The sequence below is a fragment of the Molothrus ater genome, chromosome 17, assembly GCF_012460135.2.
Source record: "Molothrus ater isolate BHLD 08-10-18 breed brown headed cowbird chromosome 17, BPBGC_Mater_1.1, whole genome shotgun sequence".
NCBI classification, from domain to species: domain Eukaryota; kingdom Metazoa; phylum Chordata; class Aves; order Passeriformes; family Icteridae; genus Molothrus; species Molothrus ater.
This window is the reverse complement of record NC_050494.2, coordinates 14,850,950-14,878,808: the sequence shown is the minus strand read 5'-3', so window position 1 is coordinate 14,878,808 and position 27,859 is coordinate 14,850,950. Positions and strand designations below refer to the sequence as shown.

The window sequence follows — 27,859 nt, the reverse complement described above, 5'->3', positions numbered from 1 at the left end:
GGCGGGCCGCGCCGCCCCGCTCATTCTCTTTGGTGTTTGCCCTGTGCCGCCCCGCCGGTCCCGCCCGGCCCATGGACTGAGCGACCCCCGCCCGCCCCGGCCCGGAGCCGAGCCCAGCGCAGGTGAGGGGGCGCAGGCGGCCCGGGCCTGGCGGGGCCAAGGGCGGGGGGCGGCGGGGCCTGGCGGGCCCGCGCCGGGCCGGAGCCGGGGCCGGAGCCGGGGCTGGGGCCGGGGCCGTGGGGAGGGGGCGGCCCGGAACCCCCTGCGCGTCTGGGGCTCGCCCTGTGCCCATTCCCGGCCGGGGCTCATCCCGCGCTCGGCCGGGCTGTGCCCGCTCCTGCGGTGCCGGGAGACCGCCCCGGCGGGGAGCGGGGACCGGACTGCGATGGGCCCGGCACTGGCGCCCGCGGCCCCGACCTGCGGGGAAGTGTCGGGGCTGGCGGCGCTGCCGCCGCCCCGGCCGGGCCGTGACAGCGGCGCTCTGCGCGTCCCGCAGCGGTGGCAGCGCACCCGGGGGCGGGGGATGCTCGCTGCCCCCTCCCCGCCGTCCCCGGCGCGGCTCCGGGGCGGCAGCGGCGGCTCCCGGCGCAGGGGCCGGGGCAGCGGAGCCCGTTCGGCTGCCGGGCCCCGGGACGCGGCTGCGGCCGTGCCCGCCGAGCGCCCAGAGCCCAGCATCCTCCCGGGCCGAGGCGGCGGTACCAAGGTGCCGAGCCAGCCGGCCGGGACCGCAGCGGGGACGGCGCCAGCCCCTCCTGGCACGGCTGAACGGGCAACCCCGGCTTTCCCCTCGCTCCCACCGGGGCTGGCAGCCGGCGCTCTCCAGGATCACTTCTCCCTGCTTTTACCGGGGTGTAAAGCAACAAGTCCCGTGTAAGGCTTCCCCTGCCGCTGTCTGCAGACAGCGCAGCTCTGGGGTGTCTGTCCGGGGATGCTGGACCTGGAAGTGCCAGAGCCGTTTTTATGATGTATTCACCTGCTCCGTATTGTTGTTACTTTTCCAGCAGGTTTAGGGCAAACCTGGGAGGAATGTCACTGAAGGCTAGGTGTGTATATATATGCATATATACACATATATCAGTGAACTAAAATATCTGAATGAAGTCTGTGGTCTGCTTTTGGAATGGTATATTTATAAAATCTTGTTTCTTCTAACTAGAATGTGCAAGTGTACTGCACAGTTCCCTTGCTCAAAGTGGAGGCAATGTTTTGAGTTTACTTTTTTTAATACTAGTGGACATGAAAATTTGAGTTCTGATTATGCAGCTATGACTGCATTGTAATAAAGTGATTTCTGCTTTGTCTGTTGATTATTTCATACATGCAACAAATGTGTGTTCTGACTTTTACAGAGATTCACTCAAGGTCTGTCACATCTTGATGAGAATGTAAAAAGCCCAGGGGCTGAATCTTTTACTATATTTTCTATTTTTTGAAGTTGTATCACAAACTTATTTCCAAGCTGTTCTAAAAGGATGCATGCAAGAAACAATTCCTTTTTATGTTGTTATTTTAAGCAGCCACTCTGTTCAGAATTTTTCATAACATCATGAATCATTTTTGCACTATCAGTAAAGTCAGTAAAAATGTGTTTTGTGGCAAAATTATTCATAGGTTGAAATAAATTTGAAGGGATATGACTGTACACAGTCAGAACAAAACTGGAAATTGCTTTGTGCCTTTCAGATCTTCCTGAAGAACAGCAGCTTTATTTTGGAGACAGATGAACATTCCAAAAGCCCTTTTCCTGGCTCCTTTGGCCAGGCTTCTTGCCAGGGTTGGTTATTTCACTCGAGGTGCTACAGGTGCCCCAGGGCAGTGCAGGAGCTCTGGGCATGCTGGCTCTCAGCAGGGTCTGTGGGTTCTGTGACCTGTTCTACTGCAGGAAAAAGCCAAAACCTGTGAACTGTTTTGTCACAACACTAATTGAGCTAGAAGTATCAGTTAGGTGTTTATTCATTATATCACTTCCTGGTTTATCAATTTCCTTTGTTTGGAACTGTCTGGTTTATGTGTATGTTTGGTAGCTCCCTCTTTTCACTCAGCTGTTACTTTCAAGTTTTAGCTTTTCTTCTCTTATTAATAATCCATATCTTGGCTCCCAGACTACTTTGCATAACATTTAGTGTTTGTGCCCTTACCAAAAAGGGCAGCATCTTTTTCTGCAGTGTTACTTTTGGGAAGGACCCTGTCTTGCAGAAATGTTGCAGAAGATTTATCTAAGAAGAAAACATTGTTCAGCCAACATTTTACATTTTGTGCAGATAGCCTTAATTCTGTAAAATTTAGTCATTGTTTATCAATTTATAGTGAGAGTTTCCAGTTGTAAATAGATGCTGTTAAACACTGTTGCAGCAGCTTGAGAATTTTATGCTGTATGTTACAAAGCTCCCCTAATGTGGGTTTTTCAAAGGTATTTTAGGTAACAGCATCTCAACAAATCTCCTAGAGTTTGTGGATATTTATTTTTTGTGCCTCAAAATAGTTGATGGTTGTATCTGGCATTGTCAGGTGCTGGTGGAGCAGGGGGGTGTGTGCTCCCAGGGTGGGAATGGGGACACGGCTGGTTCCCAGCAAGGGCCACAGGAGAGCGCCAGGACCCGCAGCCTCCCGAGGCCGCCCTGCTGAGGAGCAGGACACCCTTCTGGGTGCTGGTCCCTCCGGGGCTCAGTCCCTTGTGTTTGCAGGTGGGTGGCTCTCAGAGCGAGGGCCAGCCTGGGGCAGGACCCGCGAGCCATGCTGTGCTGCCAGGCTGTTGTCTGACCGCAGCCAGGCCCTGCTGTCCCTGGATAAGACAGAGGCGTGCTGGGCCAGGTGCACAGGGGCGTGAGCAGTGCTGGCAGTGCAGCCCAGAGGCAGAGTGTGCCAGGGTGACAGCCCCCAGGGTGTGACAGCCTCGGGGGCGGCTGTCGGGGACTTGCAGCTTGCCACGGCGGGGGAGCCCTCTGCCAGCAGAGCAGGGCACTTCAGGGTGCCTGCCAGGAACGCTTTTCTTGATGCTTTTTAAGCCCGTTGCCTCTCGTTCTGTCACTTTAACCATAAAGAACACATTGTTCTTTTCCACTCCAAAATCCTTTCAAGTAGGTGAACTGCTGGTCCCCAGGCCCCAGCCGGCCATCTCCTCTTCAGAACACACAAGTTCAGGTCCTTTAGCAGTTTCCCTGTAGGTTATATTTCTCCAAAGGGGGTGTTTTAGGCTTTTCCTCCTTTGCTTCTGCCTGGAGCCTGGTCCCCAGTGGGTGCAGGGCTCAGTGTCTGGGTGCAGAGCAGGACTAGTGCAGCCCTCGCTCGGGCAGGTTCTTACTGCTGCATCTCAGGATGCAGAGGGCTTTTGCTGAAGCAGCTTGGCAGTGTCAGCTTGTGCTAGGAAGTGGTGTTGGTTGTAACTCTTCTCCACTCTGCTGGTGCCCATCAGTGGTGTCTGTCCATGGTGACCAGCGGGCAGTGTCTGCACAGCCCCTTGGGCTTGTTCTGCTGAGGTGGAGGGGTTCGTTCTTGGCAGGGCTACCCGCAATGGCTGGGGGAGAAAATTCTCTTGTCTTTATGCAACTTGGTCTTGACCCTGCCTGCAAATAAGATGCATTTCCTTGTTTTTCAGATGCTTAGTTTAGCCTCCAGAAACCCCTGTAGAAGAGGAGTTGAGCTGAGTGTAATCCTCTTGTGTTCCCTCTTCACTCTCCTGTTGGTAAACACCAGGTGTGCTGCCAACCTGGCTCAGGCTCTGCATCCTCCTTGGTCCCAGCAGCAGAACTGCTCACATTCCTAGGAGTCAGCCTAAGAGTTTGAAAGGCCTGTCTGAAGTAAATTCAGGAGCTCTGTCCTCTTCTAACCCAGATCAAGATTGGGCTCTCCCCCATTTTGTGGCTGGGAATGATGTTGCTGGCATCTGCACACAGTTGGCTTAGGCATGGAAAAGAAGGATTAAACACTTTGTGCTATATTTGTAAGCAGAATAAAATAGGTTTTGATTTCCATTTAGAGCAGTTCGTGCAGTGACAGGTTTCATATGCAGCACTGAGATAATTTCGTTGTGAAATGGTTTTAGCCTATTTGTGAGTGAAATTACCAGATTGGAAATGTAGCCAAAAGGTAGAATTCTTATAATTTTCTGCGATTAATAACTACCAGAGTTTCTCAGTTTGTGGCTTGCTTTTGGTTTGGCTTTGTGAATGAAGGTTTGAGTCTAATTTTGGGAGCTGATCTCTGGGGCTCTTAGGAAGAGCTTCACTACAGAAAGGAAACCTCACTACAGAAGGAAAATTGGCGAGTGACTCTTGTAATTCTGCAACTAGCACTATTGTGAGATTCCACTGCTTGGGTGAGAAACATCACTTGGGGCTGGGAAAAGAGCAAGGAAGGTTCTTGGATCAGGTTGGAAATTCTGCTTGGAAAAGCAGCTGTGTTGAGCAGTTTGTCAGTGGTAATGGAAGGCTCATACAAGTCCTCGTGATCAAATAGATGAGGCAAACTCAGTGCAGAGTGAGAGATTCTCTACACAAGATTTTTTTGTGCCTTTAGGAAGCAAAATGCTAACTCTGTTTTTTCTTTTAGGCATTCTCCATCATAAATATCCTATTTAGAACTAAATACAAATCTTCACTCTCTGGATCTCCTAAAGGTACTGGAAACTTACTTAAAACATTAAAGTTTCTTACCTTTCTATTTGCATCATATTAAAAAAATGACAAGCTGTGGTAAAATATGATTATCCATAGGAAGTGTTTGATTTTTGTTTGGTCTTCTGTCTTCTATCTGCAACTCCTGTGTGAATTATAACACAAAAAGTCCCCAAGAAAACTTTAATCTAAAAATGTTACAAACTTTTACATATGAAGATCTTAATTTATTTTTGGCTGAGTGGACTGGCCACGCTCACATTTTCGTTCATTTCTTTGGTTACCCTTAGTGACACCTGAACTTTGCGTTTTAACGTGTTCAAAATTTCTGGGAATGTTCTAGGCATTGATCCACCAAAAGAAAATAAAAATCTGAAAGCAAGTGCTGAGCAGTCCTCTGTCATCTGGAGATCCGTGAAGTTTAGTATTGCCCACAGGTGACTGACGGCAGCCACCCCGGGGCGGGGAGCACCTTCTAGTGCAACACTGTTGTGGTAACCCTGCAAAAACTCTTGTATGAGGTAGCGAAAAGTAACTGTGGGAAAGGAGCAGCTCTGTAATTAGCTGCTGGCTCAAGTTGTGCGAGTTAAACGTTTGTTCTTTCAAACAAGAAAGATACTTGGATATCTTGGATATCTGAGTGGGCTTTAGTTCTAGCAATGCCTTGAGTATTGAGTAGGGATCACTTGCCCCTGGAGGTGTCTTGAAAAGTTTGAAGTATCTAACCTCTGATTTACATGGAAAAATGCCCTGAAATTCTGGCATCATTGTTCCTCTGTCCATTGAAACAGCCTTTATGACTTGTTAGCTTCAACTTTCTCAATTATGGTGCTGTTTCCTTGGATAGTTAGAATTTTAGCCTGTTATAGGGTAAAGAGCATATTTCTTTGTAAAAGCACTGTAACCCCTTTGAGAATCCCCAAATAACCTATAGTTAAATGTGCAGTGATGGACAGTGAGTTCTTTTACCTGAATGAAATACTTCCCACAAATGATCTAAAGCCCTGTCACCTGCACAGGTAGCTGTGAATGCAAGCACACATTCCAGCTGGTTTTGTCAGGCTGTTTTTTGGAGGTGCTTGTCTCAGTGGTGGGATGTGCCCTGGAGTCCCCAGAGGTCTCTGTGTTCAGGGGCTGCCTTGTGCAGAGGAGCTGTGCAGGGGGAGCTGGGCACTGCCTGAGGTCTGCTGGGGGCTCCTGGGGCTGGGCAGGCAGAGCCCGGGCTGTGCCCTGCTCCCGCTGCCCTCAGCTCTGCTCTGCTCTGCTCTGCTCAGTTCTGCTCAGCTCTGCTCTGCTCAGCTCTGCTCTGCTCTGCTCTGCTCTGCTCAGTTCTGCTCAGCTCTGCTCAGCTCTGCTCAGCTCTGCTCAGCTCTGCTCAGCTCTGCTCAGCTCTGCTCAGCTCTGCTCTGCTCTGCTCAGTTCTGCTCAGTTCTGCTCTGCTCTGCTCTGCTCTGCTCTGCTCTGGGCGCACGCCGGCTCCCTCACACCACGCCGTGGCAAAGGTAGGGCCTTGCTTTAGAAGCAAACTGCTTGCAGGAGTTTTCTGAACACAATATCAGGCTTCCTTTCCAGCATGATCTCAAACATCCTGATGTTTCTGACATCAAAATAACTTTTGCTGTTGTCCTCTTAGAACGGGTGGCTGAAAACTGTAACTTTGGTTCCTTAGAAGGACATTGCATTTCAGCAGGAAGGGAGTGTTTGCTTTTCTCATTGCAAGATTTCATTGCATTTCTTTGTCTGCAAGACTTTGGTATAGTGCTTGCCAGGCAATTACTATTGTTGTGTTATGTCTGAAAATTTTCAGTGATTCTAGTGATGCTCTTGGGAAAGAAATATGGTGATTGTAAAGTTATTACCCTGGAGTCTTTTTCTAAATACTTCTCTTCTTTGTCTTAAAATTTCTTAAATGTCCTTTAGAGAGATTCTCTAATGCCACTCTCACAGTTACAATGCACCCCGTGTGTAACTGCTGCAAATTCAGTAGTCAAATATAGGATTTGTTCTGAGTATAATCTGCATACGTGTCTCCTGGACTAATGAGACCTGAACTGTTTTTGCTCTCTAGTAAAAACAGAGTTATCCAGGTGGTGGTATGATAAGTCTGGCATGTTTATGATGTTTTTTTCCAAAGTAAAAATACTCCAGGTGGTAGATTTGGTGGTGTATCTGTTGTTTCCCAGTACTTTCTTACCTCTTATTTAATAGATAATTAAATCTTTCTGTCCATGATTGTATTAATCTAGGTTCTCCTTTTCGGCTTGTTTTGTCAGTAACTAGCTAAAAACTTCCCTGTGACTCATTGCTGCTCCTCTCACATTTGGAAATCCATTCACAGGTTCAGAATTTGAAGCTCACAGAGCACTAGTGGAGTTGTGTTGCTGCTAATAGCCCCCTGGTGGTAGCTGGGGCAGTGATTTCTCCTTTTCACCTATGAGTTAGGAAAGAATAAACCTTTGTTTGCTGCCCTAATCAGACCTGTAGGTGACTGGTGTGTGTGTGTGTGCATGTGTGAGTGCCTTGGTGTGTAGAATGGATTTACTTGGCTGTAAAATGTATTTTTAATAAATAAATTGATACATGGCTTGTAAGTGGATAGGGACAGCTGACCTGTTTGTGTCTATTTAGGTTCCACTGGCTGAACACGAAGATAATTTTGCACCCATGTGTAAGAGAAATCTAACACTAATTTGTCACACAGGGAAGCGCTGTCACAGCACTGCACACGGGCTGGGGCACTGCTGTGCTCCCGGGGGTTTAAATGCCCAGAGGTGCCCATGAGCGCTTCCTACACTTGCCTGTAGTGCTGCAGAGCCAAGTGACTCTAAATTGATGCCTGAACTGTGACTGAGACAGGCCCTGACTTAAATCGAAGTAACCTTCAGGATACGTGTAGCTGATACAGTTTGTGAACTCTTGCACACCCGCTTTTCCCAGCCAGAGCTGCTTCAGCATTTCCCGCTGCACTCCAGCTTTTCCCCTCATCAGCAGCTTGGCATTCTTGATGATCCTGGGAGAAACTCTGTCATATAATAATAAAGGATGTATTCTCTACATAGTTTTTTCGTAAAGGCTGCATTTATTTCTTGCCCTCCAAGTGAAAAAGTTTAACTTCAAATGGTAGAATGCATGAAATGTAACTTGTCCGTGGAAGTTGCTCTTTGTTAAGTGTATAACCAGTGGCTCTGGGTGTAAGTAACAGGATTTGCTTCCTAAGTGGATTCAGTCGTGGGGAAAGGAGATGGACAGTAATGAACAAGCATAAATAAAGCTGCTGTACTACTCTTCTGTGAATGAAGGAAGTGTGAAACACGATGGGGCATACAGGTGGAACTGTGCTGTGCAAGCTGATGTGTGAGTGACTAACTGGAACAAATGGGAACAATGGCTGCTTGGTTGAACACTTTTTCCCTTTTCACTAATGGAGGAATTATTTCAGTAGGTTGTTAGAGAATGCTAAATATTTAGTATAATCTATTTTTCATCTTTACATTTTAGGTCAGCAATTTGGCTTCCAAAATTGGAGTTTGTCTGCGTTCAAAGCTGTTTGCCTACAGTAATCTGCTCTGGTTGGAAGTGAACATGTCTCAAGTTCAGATTCAGAATCCTTCTGCTGCCCTTGCAGGGAGCCAAATACTGAATAAAAACCCATCTCTTTCACAGCCTTTGAGTATTCCTTCTACTACCAGTTCTTTGCCCTCTGAAAATGCAGGCAGACCTATCCAGAACTCTGCTTTGCCCTCTGCTTCAGTTACATCCACCAATGCAGCTGCAGGTAAGATAGAGGGTCAGTAACTATATATTTTTAATGCTTATGGTTTGGCATGATATGTTCCTGATGTACCTACATGTAATTTAAAGTAATATTTATCCAACTGCAGTAGTTCCCTATGGAATGAAATCTGTTGGAGACAGGTAGAATCATACTTTACATAAAGTTCCAGCAATTAATTGATATGTTTGTAATAGTAAATAATATTTTAAATTGTATTTCATTAAATTTTTGACACATAACAATCAATCTTTTCTACCAGTAGCTTGTTTTAAATATTTTTAAATATGAAAAAATGTTGTTTGAAATAGTTTGTTTAATTCTGTTCTCTTTAGTTCTTTTATGACCAGTTTAATGATAAATATATTATGCTATCAAAACGCAACAGAGCAAATAAAGGGTAATAAAAAATAGCTAGTAGGGGAAAAATAGGAGAAGGGAAATAAAATCAGCGGAGTTTTTGGGATTATTCAAAGCAAGTGATAATGAGGAATACTTGGAAGATTTGTTCCTTGGCACATACTAGATAAGATGTGAGCTGTTTGCAGGAGTCTTCTAGCTTCATGCTTCTGGCTTGCGTTAGAACCCTGAATTTAATGATGGTGCTTTTTAGGCATGAGCATTGCTAGGAAAGCCCAAAGTTCAGTAGATTGTTACCAGTTTGGCCAGTGAGCAAAGCTGTCTATTCCAGCATTGCAGACAACTAGATGCTAAGCCACTAAGATTTCTTTTTTTAATTAAAATTTGTAGTAAAGTTCAAAGTTATCAGTTCGTTTATCGGATCTTACGTAACCTTTCAGCTCCTTCAAACATGGCAAACCCCAAAGAGAAAACCCCCATGTGTCTTGTGAATGAATTAGCCCGTTTCAACAAGATTCAGCCTGAGTATAAGCTTCTGAGTGAGCAAGGTCCAGCTCATTCTAAGGTAAATGTTCATACCAGTTTCTTACTGCTGCTGCTCATCTCCCTCACCTTCAGGAGTGGGAAGGCAATGTGTGGGATTTTGGTGCAAGATAATCCAGAGTAGTGGAGAGGAAAGGGAAGCCCCCTACAGCATCAGTGGTAGGGAAGTGTGAAGCTGAGTTCCAAAAATTGTCACATGAGCTTCAAGGTGTGAAGGAGTTGACATTTACAAAAAGTATTGGAGTAACATTCAGAACATCTGAACAATTGTGTTTCATTGATCTGTGGGCATGTAGAAGCTTTTATGGTACATTGTGAACTTAACTTTCTTCAAACTGATGAAAAATATCATAAATGAACCTTTTGGAGGATTCAAGCAAGAATGGAGTTACGTGTTACAGAGAAGGGTGAGTTTCTAGTCTGCTGTTCAGTGACATGGCCACAGCAGCTCTCCTGGGGCTGTCACCTCTCCCCACACTGCTGTGAGGTTTATCCTGTCAGATCTCATGCAGGATACTTGCCAGCTACAATTGTTGTGAAATTCTTAGTTCAGTAATCAGGAAAATCCTGTTGATGTCCAAAGTGATGGAAGTCTGGAGATGACATGGGAGTTAAGGAGAGCTCAGATTACTGTATTCTCAACTTGTGCATCACTCATTGTTTTGTATAAGAGAGTCTGATAAACTACATAAATTCTGAAGAAGCCTTTTACAAAATACCTGTTTGTGGTTTTGAGGTGTTTACAGTGCAGCTGACTCTTGGGGACCAGCATTGGGAAGCTGAAGGAACTAGTATTAAAAAAGCGCAACATGCAGCAGCTGCCAAAGCTTTGGAAGGGACAAAATTCCCTAAACCTACGGCTCGTCCATCTCGTAGTGAAGGCAAGAATCCAGGTATATGCCACAACAAACTGATTTAAAATAATCATGCATAGAGAGAATTCACCTTTCTGCTTTTGGTATGTATTGAAGTTGTATAAAGATGAATTAAAACTGTGATTCTGCCTGTTTAACAATGGCAATTGTCAGCTATCAAGTACTTATTTTGTCTGTGCATCTGTTCCATAGGTCATTTTCTTTTGGCAATTACTTTACACCAGACCTCTTGTACTGGATCACAGCTGATTTCTGAGGCAATGAGACCTGTGGTAGAAAAAATGACACTTACTGAGTGTTCTTTCTCCAGCCAGAATTGACTAGGAGTCAGTTCTTCATGCCCACAATACCAGAGAGAAATGTTTTAGCCCTCAGTAGCAATTTACCTGCCTTTTGACAAGTCCAGTTGCAATTTGAAAATGAAGAGTCATAGAAGCCCTTCTAGGTCACTGAGGAGAGAGAAATGGTTGATCATTCGCAGTAAGCAGGAGACACAGAAGGGATGTAGCATGTCTGGTAACTTAGAAGTATATTTGGAGAAGTTTCTTCACTGCAGAAAATTCTTCTTCTGCACTTTGTTAGATATACTGTAAATGTAGGTAAATTAGCAGCTTCAAAAATTAAAAGCAAAATGATGGAACCCTCCAAAACAAATCCAATAAGAGCTCCCAGCAAATTCACTTTTTTTGTAACAGGATTTGTCACAACTCTACTAGGCCGCTTTATTGTGCATCATGTAGACTTATTCTCTTTTTGTTCATTAGCAGTTCTGTTTGGAATTCAGTCACTTAAGATGCTGCATGTGGCAAAAGTTGAGCTCATTTTTCCCTGCTGTGAGCCAGCAATAAGAGTTTAAGTTGTCTCAGTTCCTTGTGACAGGTGGACAACCCTTTCTATTCCTTTTTCTGTAGACAGTGTAACCCCCACAGTGGAGCTGAATGCCCTTTGCATGAAGCTGGGGAAGAAGCCCATGTACAAACCCATCGACCCTTACACGGGGATGAGATCCACCTACAGCTACACCATGCGAGGTGGCACCTACCCCCCACGGTAGGTGTTGGCTTGGGGCGCAGCTCCCCGAGCCCCCTGCCTCGCTGCTGCCTCGGGAAACTGCCCGTGTCCCCTTCCAGGGACACTCCCCTCCTGAGGCAGGAGCTTTGGAGAGGTCCACCCACCAGTATCTGTGACTTGCCTTATTTCCAGTGCTTTATTTCTTTGGGGTGGGGCAAGGCAGCTGGACTGAAAGTTGAAGTGTTTTTGAGAGTATTCAGGTATAGCCAGCTTCATCGAGCAAATAGCTAAATATATAGATAGCTAAGTATTAGGTAAATATTTCTTGCATTTCCTTTCTGTGTAAAAGCAGAAGTGAAGAAAACAGATTCATGCTGCTTCTTCTGAAACTATTTAAATTAAAGTTGCAGTTTAAAGAATTTTATGTAGGCATAAGAACTTAAAATTCAAAACTTCCTGGATTGCCAAGTCCGTAGAAGTGCGGTTATGTTCTCTTGGTGTAGCATGTGGTCAGAAATGTGTTCTTGTTGTAAAGCAAGGAATGTCAATATTTGTTTCAAAGGTAGCTCACTAAATTCTTTTAGGCTCTAAATCAAAATTTGGTTTTTTAAAACTAGTGCTTGAGTGCTGGCGTGGTTACTGATATCCAAGAGATTGACCCACATCTGACTTAGGTGTCTGTTTGCTTTGTAGGCCAAGTCATTTGCTTATTCCCCTCTCTCTTTGCAGGTACTTTTACCCATTTCCTGTTGGGCCTTTACTTTATCAAGTGGAGCTTTCAATTGGAGGGCAGCAGTTTCATGGGAAGGGAAGAACAAGACAAGCTGCTAAGCATGATGCAGCTGCTAAAGCTCTGAAAGTTCTGCAGAATGAGCCCTTGCCTGAGAAACCAGAGGTGGGAATTAATCTTAAGTGTTGTAAACAGAAATTGCTAGAATAAACTGAGATATTTTTTTCCTTGTTGAGGAGACAGTTGGGAAATCTAATTCTGTGTAGCAGTGGTGACTTACTTGTGTCAATAGAAACACTTTGATGTAAAAGCATAAACTTCTATGGAACTACCATTTTGCCAGATGAAGTTATGTTAATTTTTTTGCTGTCATATTTTTCCATAGCAATGCTGTAGACCTCTGTCAGATATGAGCACTGGAAGCATAGATAGGAATTAATATCTTACCAGGTACAGATTATACACAAATGTCTGAAGAAGTGCATAAATGGGCAACATAAAACTCAGGCATGGATTTACTTCCTAGGACAAATTCCTGCATGATTTTGGAAAGAACCATGGAAGTTCTAGAAGAGCAGGAAATGCATAGGAATAGTAGACTCAAACACACATTTTGATAGGAATATAAGAAGTCAATTTGTATCCCTTTATATATTTATGGCTGCCCAGCACTTTCCATTCCAATACCATTATTGTGTTTTTTGTGATTTTTTGTTGAGTGGCTTTAGGCAGAAGGTCTCACTGTGAGCACAGGAGTAGCTTTGCTGCTGGGCTGGCTGGGAGCCTGCACCACTTTGTGTGTGTTGGCTGCTTTGGGGCAAGGACAGAACTGTAACTTGCAATCTGAGGAGTGTGAGAGCTTGCTGGACATGGAGTCTGGCTGTGTGCTGAGCAAGAGGGAAAATGAAGAATTGGACAAGAAGGTAACAAGGGGTCTCAGACTGAGAAAAAAAATCACTGGGAGCTACCAGGAATGGCAGAGCAAGAGGCTTGAAGAAACATGAAGCCAAGGGATGTTGAGTTAAAACTTGGTGTGTGTGGGAGTGAGCATTGCCCAGGCGATTGGGCAAAAGCGCTGGACCTGATAGTTCAGGGCAGAGGCTTGGGAGGCACTGATGGAGGTGCTTCAGGTAAGGGAAAGCTCTCCTGGAGGAATGCAGACTGGAAGATGAGGCTCCTGGGGATTACAGATGCAGGGAAAAGAGCATGATGCTGGAACAGGAGCTGGGATTTGGGCTGAGCCCTGCCCTGAAATCCGAGCTGGTGGCTGGCACAGTGTGGGCAGGGACCAGCTGGTCATCATGCAGGAGAGGCCAAAGCAGAGGAGGATGTTCCCCTTCAGTTCTGGGAGCCCCAAATTCTGGAATATTGTTCTGTGACAGTGGTGCAGAACATCCCCTTTTTGTGCCCACCTTTGTAACAGATGAGCTGCTCTTGTGGGCCCTTTTCCCCCTCAGGGAGCACAGACCCAGGGAGAGGAGCTCTGCAGGGCTCACATGTCACTGAATTATTCTCTGTTCACTCTTCTAGGAATGCTTCAGTACAGGTCACTTTCTGAAAATATATAGAATTGTGCAGTTGGATAGCGTGAGGTCTTGAGAACAAACTGCAGTTGTTGTAGGATGTCTCATTCTGTGTGAGGGGTGTAAATCCAGAGGTAGAGGTAGTAAATGAGGCAAGAGACTGCAAGAAGGGAGAATTATTTTATTAATAAAACAGGACCTGAATGATGTCTTGACCTTGAGAAAACTGCATTTGTCATTTTATTTTTCAATTTAAATTTGACTTGTCTGTAGAAGGAACAGTAGGAAGTACAGCTTAGGGAAAGGAGAGTGGGCCTTGGAACATGGTGTGCTGGTTTATAGCAAGTACTTGGATAATCAAGTTTTCATTTAAAGTTTGGTACTTAAATTCACTGATATTTGAGGCTTTCAACTGTTGTAGTTTTAGGAGTGTCTGAGGGAATTGTTTCTGTAGCAGCATTTCACCATAGCCAAGAGGAAGGTGGAATAAGGATGGTTGTGGTGCTGAGTGAATCCTGTTCATTCCTGCATCCAGTGAGGCAAGGGCTGGAAAGGATACAAGAGTGTGAGGTCATGAGAGGTGCTGGTAAAATGCCTGTATACAACAGAGGCAAATGAAGATTCCAGAAGCAGACATAATCCTGATACTTCCTAACAGTCATTTGATGTTGCCAGTAATTTTTTTTAAATGTAGTTATTTTGGTGTATCCCATTTGAGTGTATTCTTATGTAAACAATATTCTGATGCTTGAACAGACATGTTTGAAGGGGGAGTAATTTTGTACATTTTCTTATTATTTGGGGGGATTTTTTACAAGTTTTTGTTTTTATGGAATTTTACTCTTGTTTTTTAAAATTGGAAAATATTTGTGCATAATAACAGTTGGGTGCAGTGATCTTAAAGATCTTTTCCAAGCTAAATGATTCTGTGATTCTAAGAAGAAATCCTTGAGTAAAATGATTAGACTTTAAGGGAAAGAGTGACCATTTCCCACACCTTTTCAGGTGCAAATCTAGGAGCAAGTGGCAGGAAAAAACATGTAATAATATTGGCTCTTGGCTGGACCAAGCCCTGCCTGAAGAGCTGAGCTGAGTGTTGGAGCCCTGAGGGGGGGCTGTGGTGGGAGAGCTCACAGGGGCCTTCAGTGTGGCTGGGTTGGATGTGCTGCTGGAGGAGCAGCGCGGGTTACTCGGCATATTCAAAGACAGATGATAAAACATTGACTTAAAGCTTAGGAAACATGGAGAGCTGGGCTTCCTAGCACGATTCTTAGGCAGGAATTCTAATTTGGCCTCAAAATTTGCTTCTGTGTTTGTTGCCAGCTCACTTGGTAAATGTCAGCTGCTCTTTATACCCTTGATGTGGAAGGACAGGCTCAGACTGATGGCTGTGGTTGGTCACTGCAGTGCTGGGCAGCAGCTCCTCCGTGTTCAGCATTTGCTCACAAGCAGCCTTGGGGAAGGGAAGGGAACTGGAAGGAGTTCCTGGAAGAGGGCAAGTCCCTCGTAATGGAGTGCAGGACTTGTGGAATTTGCTTGAACAACGTGATGAGAGCTAAGAATGGCAAATGCTTTGGGGTCTCATTCAGATTTAGAGGCACATAATTATTGGAGAGTTTAGTCAATGCAAACAGGCAAAATACCTCAAAAGCAAACTTACACATCATCTGCCTTGAAGTGTGCAGGGAAAGGGGGAGTGTGTGTGTGTGTATGATTATTTTTGGTTTATAAAGTAAACTGATCCAGAACTCAAGTAGAGTCAAAATAAGCAGTAAAATAGTTGTAGTCTGTTAAGGGTTATTTTGCTAAGAATTCACTCTTTTTAGATAAAGGTATTGAGGAAAAGAACCTTCATTTTGCACTATGCACACAGACCTGGAATGCACATACACTGCAATAGAGCAGATAATTCCATTGTATTTATTTGTATTCTCTTGAGAGGATATTAAGTGGGAAAATTTAATCCAATAAAGAGAAGTCATAGTCATCCTCACAAAGAAAAACGTAGTAATTTGAAACTCTAGAATCTGTCTGAAATCACAAGGAGAGGAAAAGTGCTTGTAATAGAAGTTGTTGTGGCAGTGTTGGTGAGTAAAGGCAGGGACAGACCCTTCCTGGCTGTGCTGGAGTGAACGTGGCCTTAGAAGTTCAGGTGTTCTTCCTGGGAATGTGCTGCTGTTCTTTGGAGCTTGGCGCTGGGGTTCGGCAGACGATGGTGGAGACCTTAGGGGGCTGTACTGGATCGGGGTTTGCCCGCTGTGGAGCAGATCAGGGCTCTGGGACAGCCCTGCCAGGAGCTGCCCTGCCCTGCCACAGCACCACAGGGCCAGGGCTGGGCCCAGACTCCAGCCTGGTGGACAGGGGCAGCCCAGGAGAGCAGTGCAGGGTCTGATGGGACAGTGGGAGGACTGAAAACTTGAGATTAATTTCGTCAACTATTTTTTGTCTAAGATGGGAAAAGCTGTCTTAACTGGTGGGATAAAAAAATCCTTTGGGTTTTAAACTAACCTGTTAGTAGCAGACATGGGGGATGCTCACTGCCATCCAACAAGTTTTAATCTATGAAAGCTCTCTAGCTCAGCTCCCCTGATGCTGCTCCTGTAAGATGCTTAAATCATTTTTATTACCTGGTTGCATAACTAGTATTGTGGCATGATATAATCAGTGATATTGTTGCTGTTCATCTTTATCATAATCTTTCCAATATCACTGCTGGACACCTAAAATTTCTCTGTTGCTGTTGACATGCCTTAGCTCATGTTGGTGCCAGCATCAGTGAAGACACTTTTGGAATCCCAGTCAAAGTTTTACCTGGAGATAACGTAGACATGCCTGTAGGAAAGCTTCACTGGCAGTGTTGTCTCAGCAGATTTGAGTTCTCAGAGATGGTCAGCATTTGATTTAGGGCAAGTTCCTGATAGGATGTTCTTGGCATGAGAAAGCAAAGCTGTAGATGAAGCACTTACAAGGGCGCATGTGAAAAGACACAATTGTGCCAGGGGCTCGTCAGCCATCCCTCATTCACATTGGTCCCACTCTCAGAATCTTTATTTTTCCTGCCCTTTCTCTTACCTGATCCTGTCTTAGTGCTTTTGGTGCGAATGTCCAATCAGTATATGAAAATTGTATTTCATAAAGGTACTTCCATTTGGAAATCAGTGCATTTAGCACTTCAATTTCATTTTCTATAAACACATTCATTTTTAAACCTATTGGCCCTTATTCCATTTGTTCTTTCTTGTAATGAGCACATGAAAATATGAAGGTTTGAAAGCTTTTACACATACACCTTAATGAGCTTTTTAAGATTCAGTTCTGTAGTATGTGGGCTGCTTTTCTCCACATTCATGTAACATGACAGTAAAGGTTAGAGTATTTAAAATTTGGAGAGTTCAGTAAAGTGGTTGAATGGATAAAATTCAATTTAATAGGATCTTTATTTTAAATAGAGTATGCTTCTTTTAGGTTAACGGAAAAGAACCAGATGATGAAAATCTCAATAAATCTGAAATAAGCCAAGTTTTTGAGATTGCACTTAAAAGGAACTTGCCTGTGAATTTTGAGGTATGTTTACTTTACAAGCTCTAGATTTGTTTTTATTAGACTATTAAGGGTATGCATTAAGTTGAGTCTCTCCTAGATAACCCAAACAACTGACTTTTAACACGTCTTGTTAGTTGTGAATACACTTTAACCTTTGACAGTCACCCTGATTGTCTTGGAGTTTATATGGTAAAGGGAAGAAAAAGGAAAAATTCACCTGTTCACAAATTCATGTCCTGAAATGATCACATGGAGTGAACAGCTATGCTGTGGTTGTCTGTGCAATCTTTTTTCTAAGCTTTTTGAGAAAAGCTTATTACAGTGAAGAACCAAAGCACAACCCTGAATTAATGATTAGAACATGGAAGTGCAGAGTTGAGGCAAAAGAGTAGAGCTCGCTCTGAAAGACACATATGGAAGTATTTGCTTAATTAAGCACTGATCTGGACTACCCATGAGTGCAGAATCTCACAAGTAGGTTTCTTTTCTTGCCATGAGGTGACCTCATGTGCACCTGACTTTCCTTTCCCTTTGGCCTGGCTGCTTGCTGCCTCTTTGCCCCTCTTGATCATTTCAGTTATTTTAAATTAGGAGCTTCCACACGAGCATCTCTGTTTCACTAAAATATTAATTTATCATGCTGCTTTTCTGAGCTGGCAAAGTAACATAATCCAACCATCTGAATTATTATAGTAAGAAAATGCCATTGTGTGTAACTAAATTGCTTCTGAAACTGTTCTATGAAATTTTACATGAAACTTTCAATTATTGCAGGTTAGCCTGAGTATCACTGGTAAAAATACACTGTCACACAAAGCCAATTGTGGGTGGAAGCTCTTAAAATTAATTCTTACTTCTTGACTTTATGGATATTTTGGAGTATGATGTGTTATGAATGGAGTTAAAAGCCTAAATCTGTAGTGGGCAGCTGTCTCTTAGATGTCTTCTGGTTTCTTCAGAACTTCAGAGTTCAGAAATCAGAATTTCTGGACTAAAATGGACTAAAATGCTAGATCCCAAATAGTTGCTTTCTCTGTAATGTTTTATTGCTGTACCATGATATATTTAATGAGGTGCTGTTAACTGTGGGGAAGTACACACTGGTGGAATAGAACAGTCCTATTTTTATACTGAAACAGTAAATGAGTGAATTAAATAAGATGGGTTAATGACTTGTGTAAATAGTCTTTACTGCTTGCTGCATCTGATCTTTTAAAAATATATGCTTAGTTGGGTGGGAATATGTTATTAGAATATGTTTTACTTTTTGGATTGTATGAGAATCTAAAATCTCTTTATCCTTAGTTCTTGAGAGAAGTTTGCTATAAACAATGTGCCCTGCCATTTTTAATAAGTGTTTATCACGCTTTCACTCAGTTTTTCCCTCTGAAACAGGTGACCAAGGAAAGTGGTCCTCCCCATATGAAGAGTTTTGTAACCAAGGTATCAGTTGGAGAATTTATGGGTGAAGGTGAAGGAAAGAGCAAGAAGATCTCAAAGAAAAATGCTGCAATAGCAGTCCTAGAAGAACTGAAAAAATTGCCACCCCTTCCTACAGTTGAGAAAATGAAGCCACGAATCAAAAAGAAAACAAAATCAATAGTGAAGGTAAGGGGGAAAAGATTGGAAATTTTACTGTGCAAATAATCATCAGAGAGGCTTTTCTGAGTTGGTTATAAACACTCTTCAGCTGCTCAGCCTTTACCAGCCCTCTGGTGCAACAAATGAGCTGGTACTTCGCTCCCACTCTAATGGGGTTCTGACACCACTTTTATAGCAGTTATCAGTAAATTCAGGATGAAAGAGAAACCTTAGAAAGGAAAGAGCAGCACATAAAAATCAAGCTCTGACTTTCAAGCCTCAGACTTTACAGCTTCGGGTTTTGCTTGTACAAATTCTCCTGCAAGCTTGTCCCTCCTAATATAGCAGGATTAGAATTTGTAAAGCTATTAGCAGGGTAGGTTACATGTGGTCAAGTGTGACAGTGGAGCCAAATAAATTCAGTATTTCTCTTTGCCTGTGACAGTGTTTCATTAAGCAACTTTTATTTCAGTATTTTTAAAACCTAGAGATGAATTAATTCAGAGGCATGCTGCATTCTGTCTATTAAACTGAATATTCATAAAGTTTGGCTTATTTCCTAAACACTGTTCTACGTAGCTGCAAACAAGTCCAGAATACGGTCAAGGAATGAATCCCATTAGCAGACTTGCCCAGATACAGCAGGCCAAGAAGGAGAAGGAGCCCGAGTACATGCTCATCACAGAACGTGGGCTGCCCAGGCGCAGGGAGTTCGTCATGCAGGTGGGTGTGATGGCACACAGCTGGAGCTGGGGCTGTGACCCTGTGACAGAGGCACACAGCTGGAGCTGGGGCTGTGACCCTGTGACAGAGCTGGAGCTGTGGCTGTGACCCTGTGACAGTGGCACACAGCTGGAGCTGGGGCTGTGACCCTGTGACCGTGGCACACAGCTGGAGCTGGGGCTGTGACCCTGTGACAGAGCTGGAGCTGGGGCTGTGACCCTGTGACAGTGGCACACAGCTGGAGCTGGGGCTGTGACCCTGTGACAGTGGCACACAGCTGGAGCTGGGGCTGTGACCCTGTGACCATGGCACACAGCTGGAGCTGGGGCTGTGACCCTGTGACAGTGGCACACAGCTGGAGCTGGGGCTGTGACCCTGTGACCATGGCACACAGCTGGAGCTGGGGCTGTGACCCTGTGACACAGCTGGAGCTGGGGCTGTGACCCTGTGACCCTGTGACAGTGGCACACAGCTGGAGCTGGGGCTGTGACCCTGTGGCCGTGGCACACAGCTGGAGCTGGGGCTGTGACCCTGTGACAGTGGCACACAGCTGGAGCTGGGGCTGTGACCCTGTGACACAGCTGGAGCTGGGGCTGTGACCCTGTGACAGTGGCACACAGCTGGAGCTGGGGCTGTGACCCTGTGACCCTGTGGCTGTGGCACACAGCTGGAGCTGGGGCTGTGACCCTGTGACCCTGTGGCTGTGGCACACAGCTGGAGCTGGGGCTGTGACCCTGTGCCAGTGGCACACAGCTGGAGCTGGGGCTGTGACCCTGTGACCACGGCACACAGCTGGAGCTGGGGCTGTGACCCTGTGACCCTGTGGCTGTGGCACACAGCTGGAGCTGTGGCTGTGACCCTGTGACAGTGGCACACAGCTGGAGCTGGGGCTGTGACCCAGTGGCACACAGAGCTGGAGCTGTGGCTGTGACCCTGTGACAGTGGCACACAGCTGGAGCTGGGGCTGTGACCCTGTGACAGAGCTGGAGCTGGGGCTGTGACCCTGTGACAGTGGCACACAGCTGGAGCTGGGGCTGTGACCCTGTGACCGTGGCACACAGCTGGAGCTGGGGCTGTGACCCTGTGACACAGCTGGAGCTGGGGCTGTGACCCTGTGACAGTGGCACACAGCTGGAGCTGGGGCTGGCACCTCATTTTTTTTTTTCTTATGGCAGTCAGGTTGTCAGGATGATATGCAGGCTTACAGGCTTAACAGATTTCCATGACATGATTTAACAAAATATCTAATGGGCCACATTCACAGAGATAAAGGTTCAAGAAAATTGATCTGAGTAATTTTTTTAAAAAAATTGCACAGGGCACCAGCAGTCTATGTTGTAACTGTCTAATGTTTTAATTTACAGGAGTATTAATACTCTGCTAAGAGGTACTAAGCTGCTTGTATTTTGTAATGTAGGATTTATTAACACTAGCCTGGGTTCCCAAGGTGAGATGATGAAATACAATTCTTTGTGTGACTTCTGTTTGGGTTTTTTGTGCTTGAAGGCCAATGATTATTGATAATAAATGACAACTTGCTCAGAACAATAATCACTTGAACTATTTTGTGACTCATGGCATGCTGGAGACACAGATCACTAATAAGGGAATCCCAATACTACTGCTTAAGAATTGAATTTTCTTCCTCTTCTGTCCAGGTGAAAGTTGGTGTACACACAGCTGAAGGAATGGGCACGAACAAAAAGGTTGCTAAACGCAATGCAGCAGAAAATATGTTGGAAATTTTAGGTTTCAAAGTCCCTCAACCTCAGCCTCCAAAACCAGCATTAAAGACAGAAGAGAAGGTGAGTCTTGAGGAAGCAGCAGCTGGTTAATGCTGCAGCAAAGGCTGAGCTGAACACAAGCAGCTTTGCAAGGCAGTAACAGGATAGATCGTTCATTCTCTCTGCCCTAGCTAGAAAACAATTGTATTGAGGGGACTGCTCTCTGAAAAAATATTAAATATCCAGTGTTTTGGATACATTAAGCATTTGGGTTTTCAGGTAAATGAAAGTCTCATCAGAAGGATAAATTAATGTATTCGTGCTTTATGAAATGTCTCAGAACCTGTGATAATCAATGTGTTGGTGTTAGGAGCTTGCTATGTAAAACCATTGCTAGCAGAGGACTGTAGGTTACAGTGCTCTGCTAGCAATGGTTTTACACAGCCTTGTCACAGTTGCAGTGAAAAGTTTCTTCCAGGTCTCTCTGAGGGAAGGAGCCTTCTGTGTTCTGCTGGTGATTCAGCAGATGCTACCAGGGAGCTCAAACAGCGAGTCCAGGGTTGCTTTTCTCCTTTTCATGCACGTGCTCGTTGGTGTCTGGAGTGCTCCCCTCAGCAGTACCAGTGACTAATGGCAGTTAAACTGCCTTTATTCTGGTATCTGGTTCTGAGTAGCTGTGTTCCTAATACCACCTCTCTGAGATGTGGTAGTTTTAGGCCTTCAGTGAATAAGAATCACCGAACTTCTCTTTTTTTGATAGCAATGTAGTTATTGATGTTTTAGAATAATAACATTTTCGGTAAAATTTTGGCTGGTCAGATCACCTGCATCTTGAAAACTTTAGAATTTGGGGGAAAAAAGTTTAAAAGGGATATTGTGTGTTTGAGTTCTTTTCCTTTTATTTTTAAGACCCCAGTGAAGAAACCAGGTGATGGAAGAAAAGTAACCTTCTTTGAGCCGGGCTCTGAAGAGATTTCAGCTAGTGAGTAACCTGGTGAAAGCAGCAGGGCCCAGCTGGGGGTGTCAGGGCTGTTCCCAGTCCCTTCAGCAGTGCCATCTGGCACTCTGGGATGAGCAGAGCTGTGCAGCTGCTGCCTTGCAAACCAAATGGAGCCCTTGGAAAGGTTCGGTTCAAACCTCAAAGAGCATATTCCTCCCAAGGCCCCTGTTCCTGGCGTGAAGATGAGAAAGGGTGTCAGTACTGACTGGTCAGCCTCAGGCAGAGTTGGAGAGGAAAGGAATGGCCTTGTCCAGAACCACCTCAGTCTGTGCCTGGTCTCTGATGGCTGAGAGCAGGAGCTGTGCCTGCCCTTGGTTCAGGCAGTGAATAGTTGTGATGGTCACACCCAGGGTGGCAGGCTGGAATCAAAACACCTCAAGCCTGGCCACCCTGGACGCAGACATTGCTTTCTGGAATGTCATCTGGTGGGAGGAATCATTATGGAAAGTTTGTCTATCACCACAGATTGCTGTTCTGGAGAGCATATTTCAGGTACTTTACGTGTTTAAGTATTACTTTGCTATTTAAATTATAATAAGTTGGAATTGGCACGGGCTTCTGCATCCAGAAGATTTTAGGTAAACTTCCTGACTTCCTATTCAGATTTTGCTATTCCTGTTTTCTTCCATTTACAAATTTTGGCTTTCATCCTTAGACTAGAAACAGCTCAGTCCTGCAGAACTTCATTAATCTGTTCTGCCATAAAAATGACTCCTTGGTTTATTTTGGTGGCACTATCTTCCCCACCTTTCTTGAGCACACCTGTGCAAGTTTCAGCCATAACTCTGTGTGAGTTCCCCTTAAAAAGCTGTTCTTATCCCTCTTTAACTTATACCATAATGTCACCAAATTGCTGTCAATTGACTGTGGCTGGACATTTGCTGTAAATAGTCTTGCCCCTTTGTGCTAACATTCCATTTTACCTTTCCTACCTGCTTGTTCTCACATATACAGTTTAAACTTTGTGGACTGTCACTCTCTTTACATCCTTAATGGTGGCTCTGGCCATTCTGTGGTTTCGTTATTTGCTCCTACAGTTTAAACGATGGAATAGAAAATTCTGAAAACAAAACATATATTTAGAATATGGTTGCAGCTGAGGTGTCTGTGAGCTTGACTGACCTGGAGAAGCTCCTCCTGGAGGTAAAGGTGCAGAAGCAGCTGTTGCACCGAGTCAGTAATTCAGTAAGAAAGCTCTGTCTTGATGATGCTGAAGCTCTGACCCTCCAAAGGCTGATTGAGCCTACCAAGTTTATTAGTATGTCAAAAGTAATTTGAAATGAATTATTTTTTTCCAAAGTGACTTTTGGTGCCTGTGTGTGCCTGCAGGAGGACTCTCAAACAGCAGCTCTTCAGTGTGCACCTCTCTCCTCCCAGGTAATAAAGAAGACGAGTTCAGGATGCCTTATCTCAGCCATCAGCAGCTTCCTGCTGGCATTCTTCCCATGGTCCCTGAGGTTGCACAGGCTGTAGGAGCCAATCAAGGACACCACACCAAAGAGTTCAGTCGGGCAGCTCCCAACCCCGCCAAGGCCACGGTGACGGCCATGATCGCGCGGGAGCTGCTCTACGGGGGCACCTCTCCCACTGCCGAGACCATCCTGAAGAGCAGCAGCTCCTCAGGACACTTCCCCCACGGGCCTCTGACCAGGCCCTCCGAGCAGCTGGACTATCTTTCCAACGTCCAAGGAATCCAGGTAGATGTTCAACTTCACGGCACTTCTCCCAAAGCTATTGTTCAAAAGCTGTTTAGTTCTGTTGGTGAGAGATGAGTTCTGAGCCTGCTGAAATGCATGTAACCATTTCGCTTTACCTATGACACGTGCCAAATTTTACATCTTTTTAAATTTAATTTTCAAGTGTGCATTTCTGTACCATTCTCAGCCCCAATTCACTGCTACTCTGACGTCTTGGAAGAACAAAATTAAAGCAGCATTTTCTGAAAATTGTCCCAATGTAGGAAGACATTGTGGACTTTGAACTTGGCTGATGTGAAATCAGATTTTTTCACTAATCTGTCATACATTAACATTTGCTGTAAGCTCTGCATTTTCTCACATTTGCTCCCTTTAATGGGAATTGCATTAAGTTCCTATATTCATATGACAGATGAGCTCAGTGGATCAAAAAACATAATACAGAAATTTGAAAAGCAGTTAGCAGTGATCAGGATAAAGGTTCCAGTAACAATCATTATTAAGTAGCCACTCGCATTCAGGAGCCCTGCCAAGCTCTTGTGCGTACTAAAAAACTTTGTAAGTGAGGTTAAATTTTAAATGGAGGGGTTCTGGCTGAGAGAATGACGAGAAGAAAGGCTCAGTGTCATATATGGGCAAATAATCTGTAGCAGTTGTGATATACTTCTGGTACTTGGTTAACTGAAAAGAAGTAAATCCTTCTCTTTTCTTCAGGTTGAATATAAGGACTTTCCAAAAAATAACAAGAATGAGTTTGTATCTCTTATAAACTGTTCCTCTCAGCCACCGCTGATCAGTCATGGGATTGGAAAGGATGTGGAGTCCTGCCATGACATGGTATGATGAACATTGCTGAAATGCTGCTCTTGGGCCTTCCCTGAGGGGACACCAAGGTTTTATATCACTGATGGGAGCAATTAAATGTTCTGCGGTTCCCTGGCTAATTTTTGTCTAATATTTCACAGGTTGCAGAAATAATGATTAATAATAACAGAATGTAATCTAAATAATGCTTAATATGCTAAATATTTGATCACAGTTTTGGTCTACAAAAAGCACATTTACTTTGTCTTGATATAGTATTTGCATGAGCCCATGACAGTAAATGCACAAAAAGGAATGTATAAACCTAACAGCTTATTTCCTTATTATATCAGAATGGGCTGATGTTTCATTGGGAGCTGTGATACTTGGGCTCAGGTTCTCAGACTTGCAGTGGAAGTGGAATCCCCTATGGAAGAAATGCAGTTCAGCATTGAATAGTAAAAGACACTCTAAATCTGTTCAGCTCCCTTTATAAAAAAGATTTTTTTTTATTACCAGTGGCTGAAATATTTCTTTGTGAAAGAATGAGCCTGCTGAAGTGAAACCTGCAGGGGACTTTGGCTCTAAAAGACTTTAGGTGAAGCTGATAGGATGTTCTCAGTCTGCTCCCATTCAGAGGAATTGTTCTGGTTCTTTTGGTCTCCGGAGGTGATCTGAGTGTGGCAGCCTGAAGGAGTCATTTGCAGTATTTGAATACCCTTAGGAAAACCTGATTCTGCTGATTTTTATACTAAAAGCTGTTGCAGTCTTTCGCACTGGACACTGTGAGCCCCCTCCTCAGTTCAGAGTTCAGCTGTCACTAAGGCACGTGCCAGAGTCAGGGATATGCTGGAAAGCTGCACCTGAAATTGGTCTGATTGAAGTGGGGAAAAAGAAGTCAGTTCTCAGGGGAGGTGACTGACCTTGGCCTGAGCCCTGTCACACTGACCCTGCTAAACAGTCACGTGGGCCCCTCCTGTTTTGTAGTTTTGATTCTTGTGTAACTTGTTTTCTTTTTTGGAAAAGGACGCTGGTTCTGTGTATTTTTCTGTCCTTTGTCTTAAGCTCTGCACAGTTTGAGCTGTTACTAATTTAGTGTCTCTTTTCTTGCTGTTTCTAGTCCTGGTGTGTTAGTTTTCCCTCAGTGCTGAAACAAGTGCAGTGGGAATCCCCAGACACAGCACCATCCAATTGTTTAATGAAGCAAGATGAAATTCTACACCTTTGCATTTTCCACCATAACTATGGAACTTAAAAAAATTCTTTAAAAATATTGCCAAAAGAAGAACATTTGTTTGGGTTTAAGTGAGTGCTTTCACTAAATTACTTAACTGTCTGGAGGCTGAATTGCTGAGTGCTCTCTCTTCTCTTTAGGCTGCATTGAATATTTTAAAGTTGCTGTCTGAGTTGGACCAACAAACCACAGAGATGCCAAGGACAGGAAATGGACCAATGTCTGTGTGAGTGGTTCCCATCGATGTCCCTTGCACTGATGCAAATTAACCCTTTGAGAGTTTTTAGACAAATAACATGTGAGGGGTTTGATTTGCCAGAAAGGTTGAAATGCCAAGGGCTGTTTGCCTTCCAGCAGGACCAGAGGGAGGGCTGGATGGTCAATCCTGTCCCTGTCAGGTGTCAAAGGCTGAGCAGGAGTGAGTGGGTGACGTGCGCTGGCTGTGGTGTGACCCCAGCCCTGTGTGACAGCTCTGGGCCCCGGCGGCTCTGGCCTCCCTCAGCTCAGCTGCCCCTTCCCATTTCTCTTAAGGAGTGTGGCTCTGCAGTGGCCTTGGGGTTCCAAGTGCTCCTCTCTCTCTCTTGCAATCTTGTGTGTACAGGTAAAGGGATATGCAGGGGTCAAAGCTCCTTTTCAGCAGAAGCGTGGAGAAGTGCAAATTATTCTCTTGGCTGGGTTTGGGAGGAAAGTTGAGCCTCTCATTGAGATAATAAGCTCTCAGATTAACAGTGGTGAGATTAACAAAGTGCTAATTGATTAAAAATCAGGGCAGTTATGTGGTAACAAATTGTTAAATGCACATCAAATTATTTGCATCCAATTTAAAGTATTTTATTTGTGGAAATAGTGTTTTGTCTCCTAAGTAACAGGTGTTTTCTCATTTTAGATGTGTGAAACAAGAAATGGAAAGTGACCCTCTCCTCAAACCGGCGAGCGCAAACCCTTTGGGACAAACACTGGACAGCACTGCCTGAAACAGGCTCTTGACTGAACCCAAACCTGAAAGCACCAGAGAAAATCAAATGCTTCCTCTTAATGTAACCTAACTGTTGGAGTGCTACAGTCTCTACAACCTACTGTAGTGTCTAAATCATAACTGTTGCTTTTTCTTCAAACAGTGATACATTTTTAGTTTCATTTTGTTGTTTTGATTGAAATGACACTATACATTTTTCATTTAAAAGTTTCTTAATTGTATCTAGAACCATAGCACAGTTTAGAAACTTTGTCTTCTGAGACTGACATGTTACCTGTGAACTAACTTGGGAAGATCATATCCATGTATGTGGTTATTTTGGTTTTATTGGAATAGCAGCGTTTCACTGGAAACAGGCTGTGTCCCACCATTTTAAAAAGCCCCATATTTTTGCAAACCAACCCTAATTATCTAATGGTTGAATGAATTTAAACACTTTAGGAATTTTAAACTTGGTTTGATCATTTTTGGTTAATTTCTAGTTTTCTTGAGTGTGGGGTAGGGGAACTCGAATGCAACGTGACTTTCAGTGATCTCTGAGCTGTGTTTTAGGGACTGTGTGTTGGTGGCTCACAGCTCACTACAGTACAGGATATGATCTCAATGTAGTGCATATAAAACTGCAGATTGATTTTCCTTGAGTGCTTTATACTGTTTAATTACATCTCCATGTAGGGCTGAAAAAAATTACCTATGTTTATATATAACTGTGTTGCTTTTGATGTTGTGTTCTTGCGCACGGTCGGTGCGCGCTGAGGTTTGCATTGGTCCAGGTACAGCACGATAGCCGCGCGAGTTCAGTACTGCTTCCGTTCATTGTTTACGCTGGAATTTTTTCTCCCCATGGAATGTAAGTAAAACGTAGTGTTTGTCACCAATAAATGGTAATACTAAATTTTTTTGGTTAGTTTATTCCTGTACACCACCACAGGGGCTGCTTTTTTATAGATTTGTAATGCTTGTGCTCTAGTCTGGGCAGTGTGTTGAACTGTGGAGTAACTTCCAGTGGTTCTCGAGTGCATAGAGAATGTTCTATGTTCTGTGCTGTGCAGGGTGTGCAGACCTGGCAGAGCAAGGGAATGCAAAGTAACGTGGGTACAGTTTGTTATTTGTGCCACAGTGTTAGTGCAGCTGTATTAATGGGAGCTCA

The 27,859-nt window shown here is 44.4% G+C and overlaps 1 protein-coding gene across 5 annotated transcripts; it reads left to right on the top strand.

Annotated features, from left to right (window-relative positions):
- Positions 1-3: 3 nt before the first annotated feature.
- STAU1 (staufen double-stranded RNA binding protein 1) lies at positions 4-27,604 on the top strand. 5 transcript variants are annotated; one of them, XM_036395535.1, is made up of 16 exons: positions 4-122; positions 4,549-4,615; positions 8,112-8,388; positions 9,186-9,310; positions 10,025-10,181; positions 11,075-11,213; positions 11,904-12,069; positions 16,893-16,991; positions 18,366-18,578; positions 19,131-19,274; positions 20,933-21,079; positions 21,908-21,980; positions 23,376-23,695; positions 24,410-24,532; positions 25,874-25,959; positions 26,620-27,604. In XM_036395535.1, exons 3-16 carry the CDS (start codon positions 8,196-8,198, stop codon positions 26,705-26,707), a joined length of 2,073 nt encoding a protein of 690 aa, XP_036251428.1. In that variant the 5' UTR covers positions 4-122; positions 4,549-4,615; positions 8,112-8,195; the 3' UTR covers positions 26,708-27,604. The 5 variants fall into 5 exon arrangements, with proteins under 5 accessions (XP_036251428.1, XP_036251429.1, XP_036251426.1 ...); XM_036395536.2 differs by having other exon boundaries at positions 18,348-18,578; positions 26,634-27,604; XM_036395533.1 differs by having other exon boundaries at positions 18,348-18,578.
- Positions 27,605-27,859: the final 255 nt, after the last annotated feature.

Coding starts and splice junctions, on each gene's coding strand:
- STAU1 (XM_036395534.2), top strand. CDS start 8,196: ATGTCTCAAGTTCAGATTCAGAATCCTTCTGCTGCCCTTGCAGGGAGC. Junction 10,182..11,074: donor TAGTGAAGGCAAGAATCCAG/GTATATGCCACA, acceptor CTTTTTCTGTAG/ACAGTGTAACCCCCACAGTG. Junction 11,214..11,903: donor GGTGGCACCTACCCCCCACG/GTAGGTGTTGGC, acceptor CTCTCTTTGCAG/GTACTTTTACCCATTTCCTG.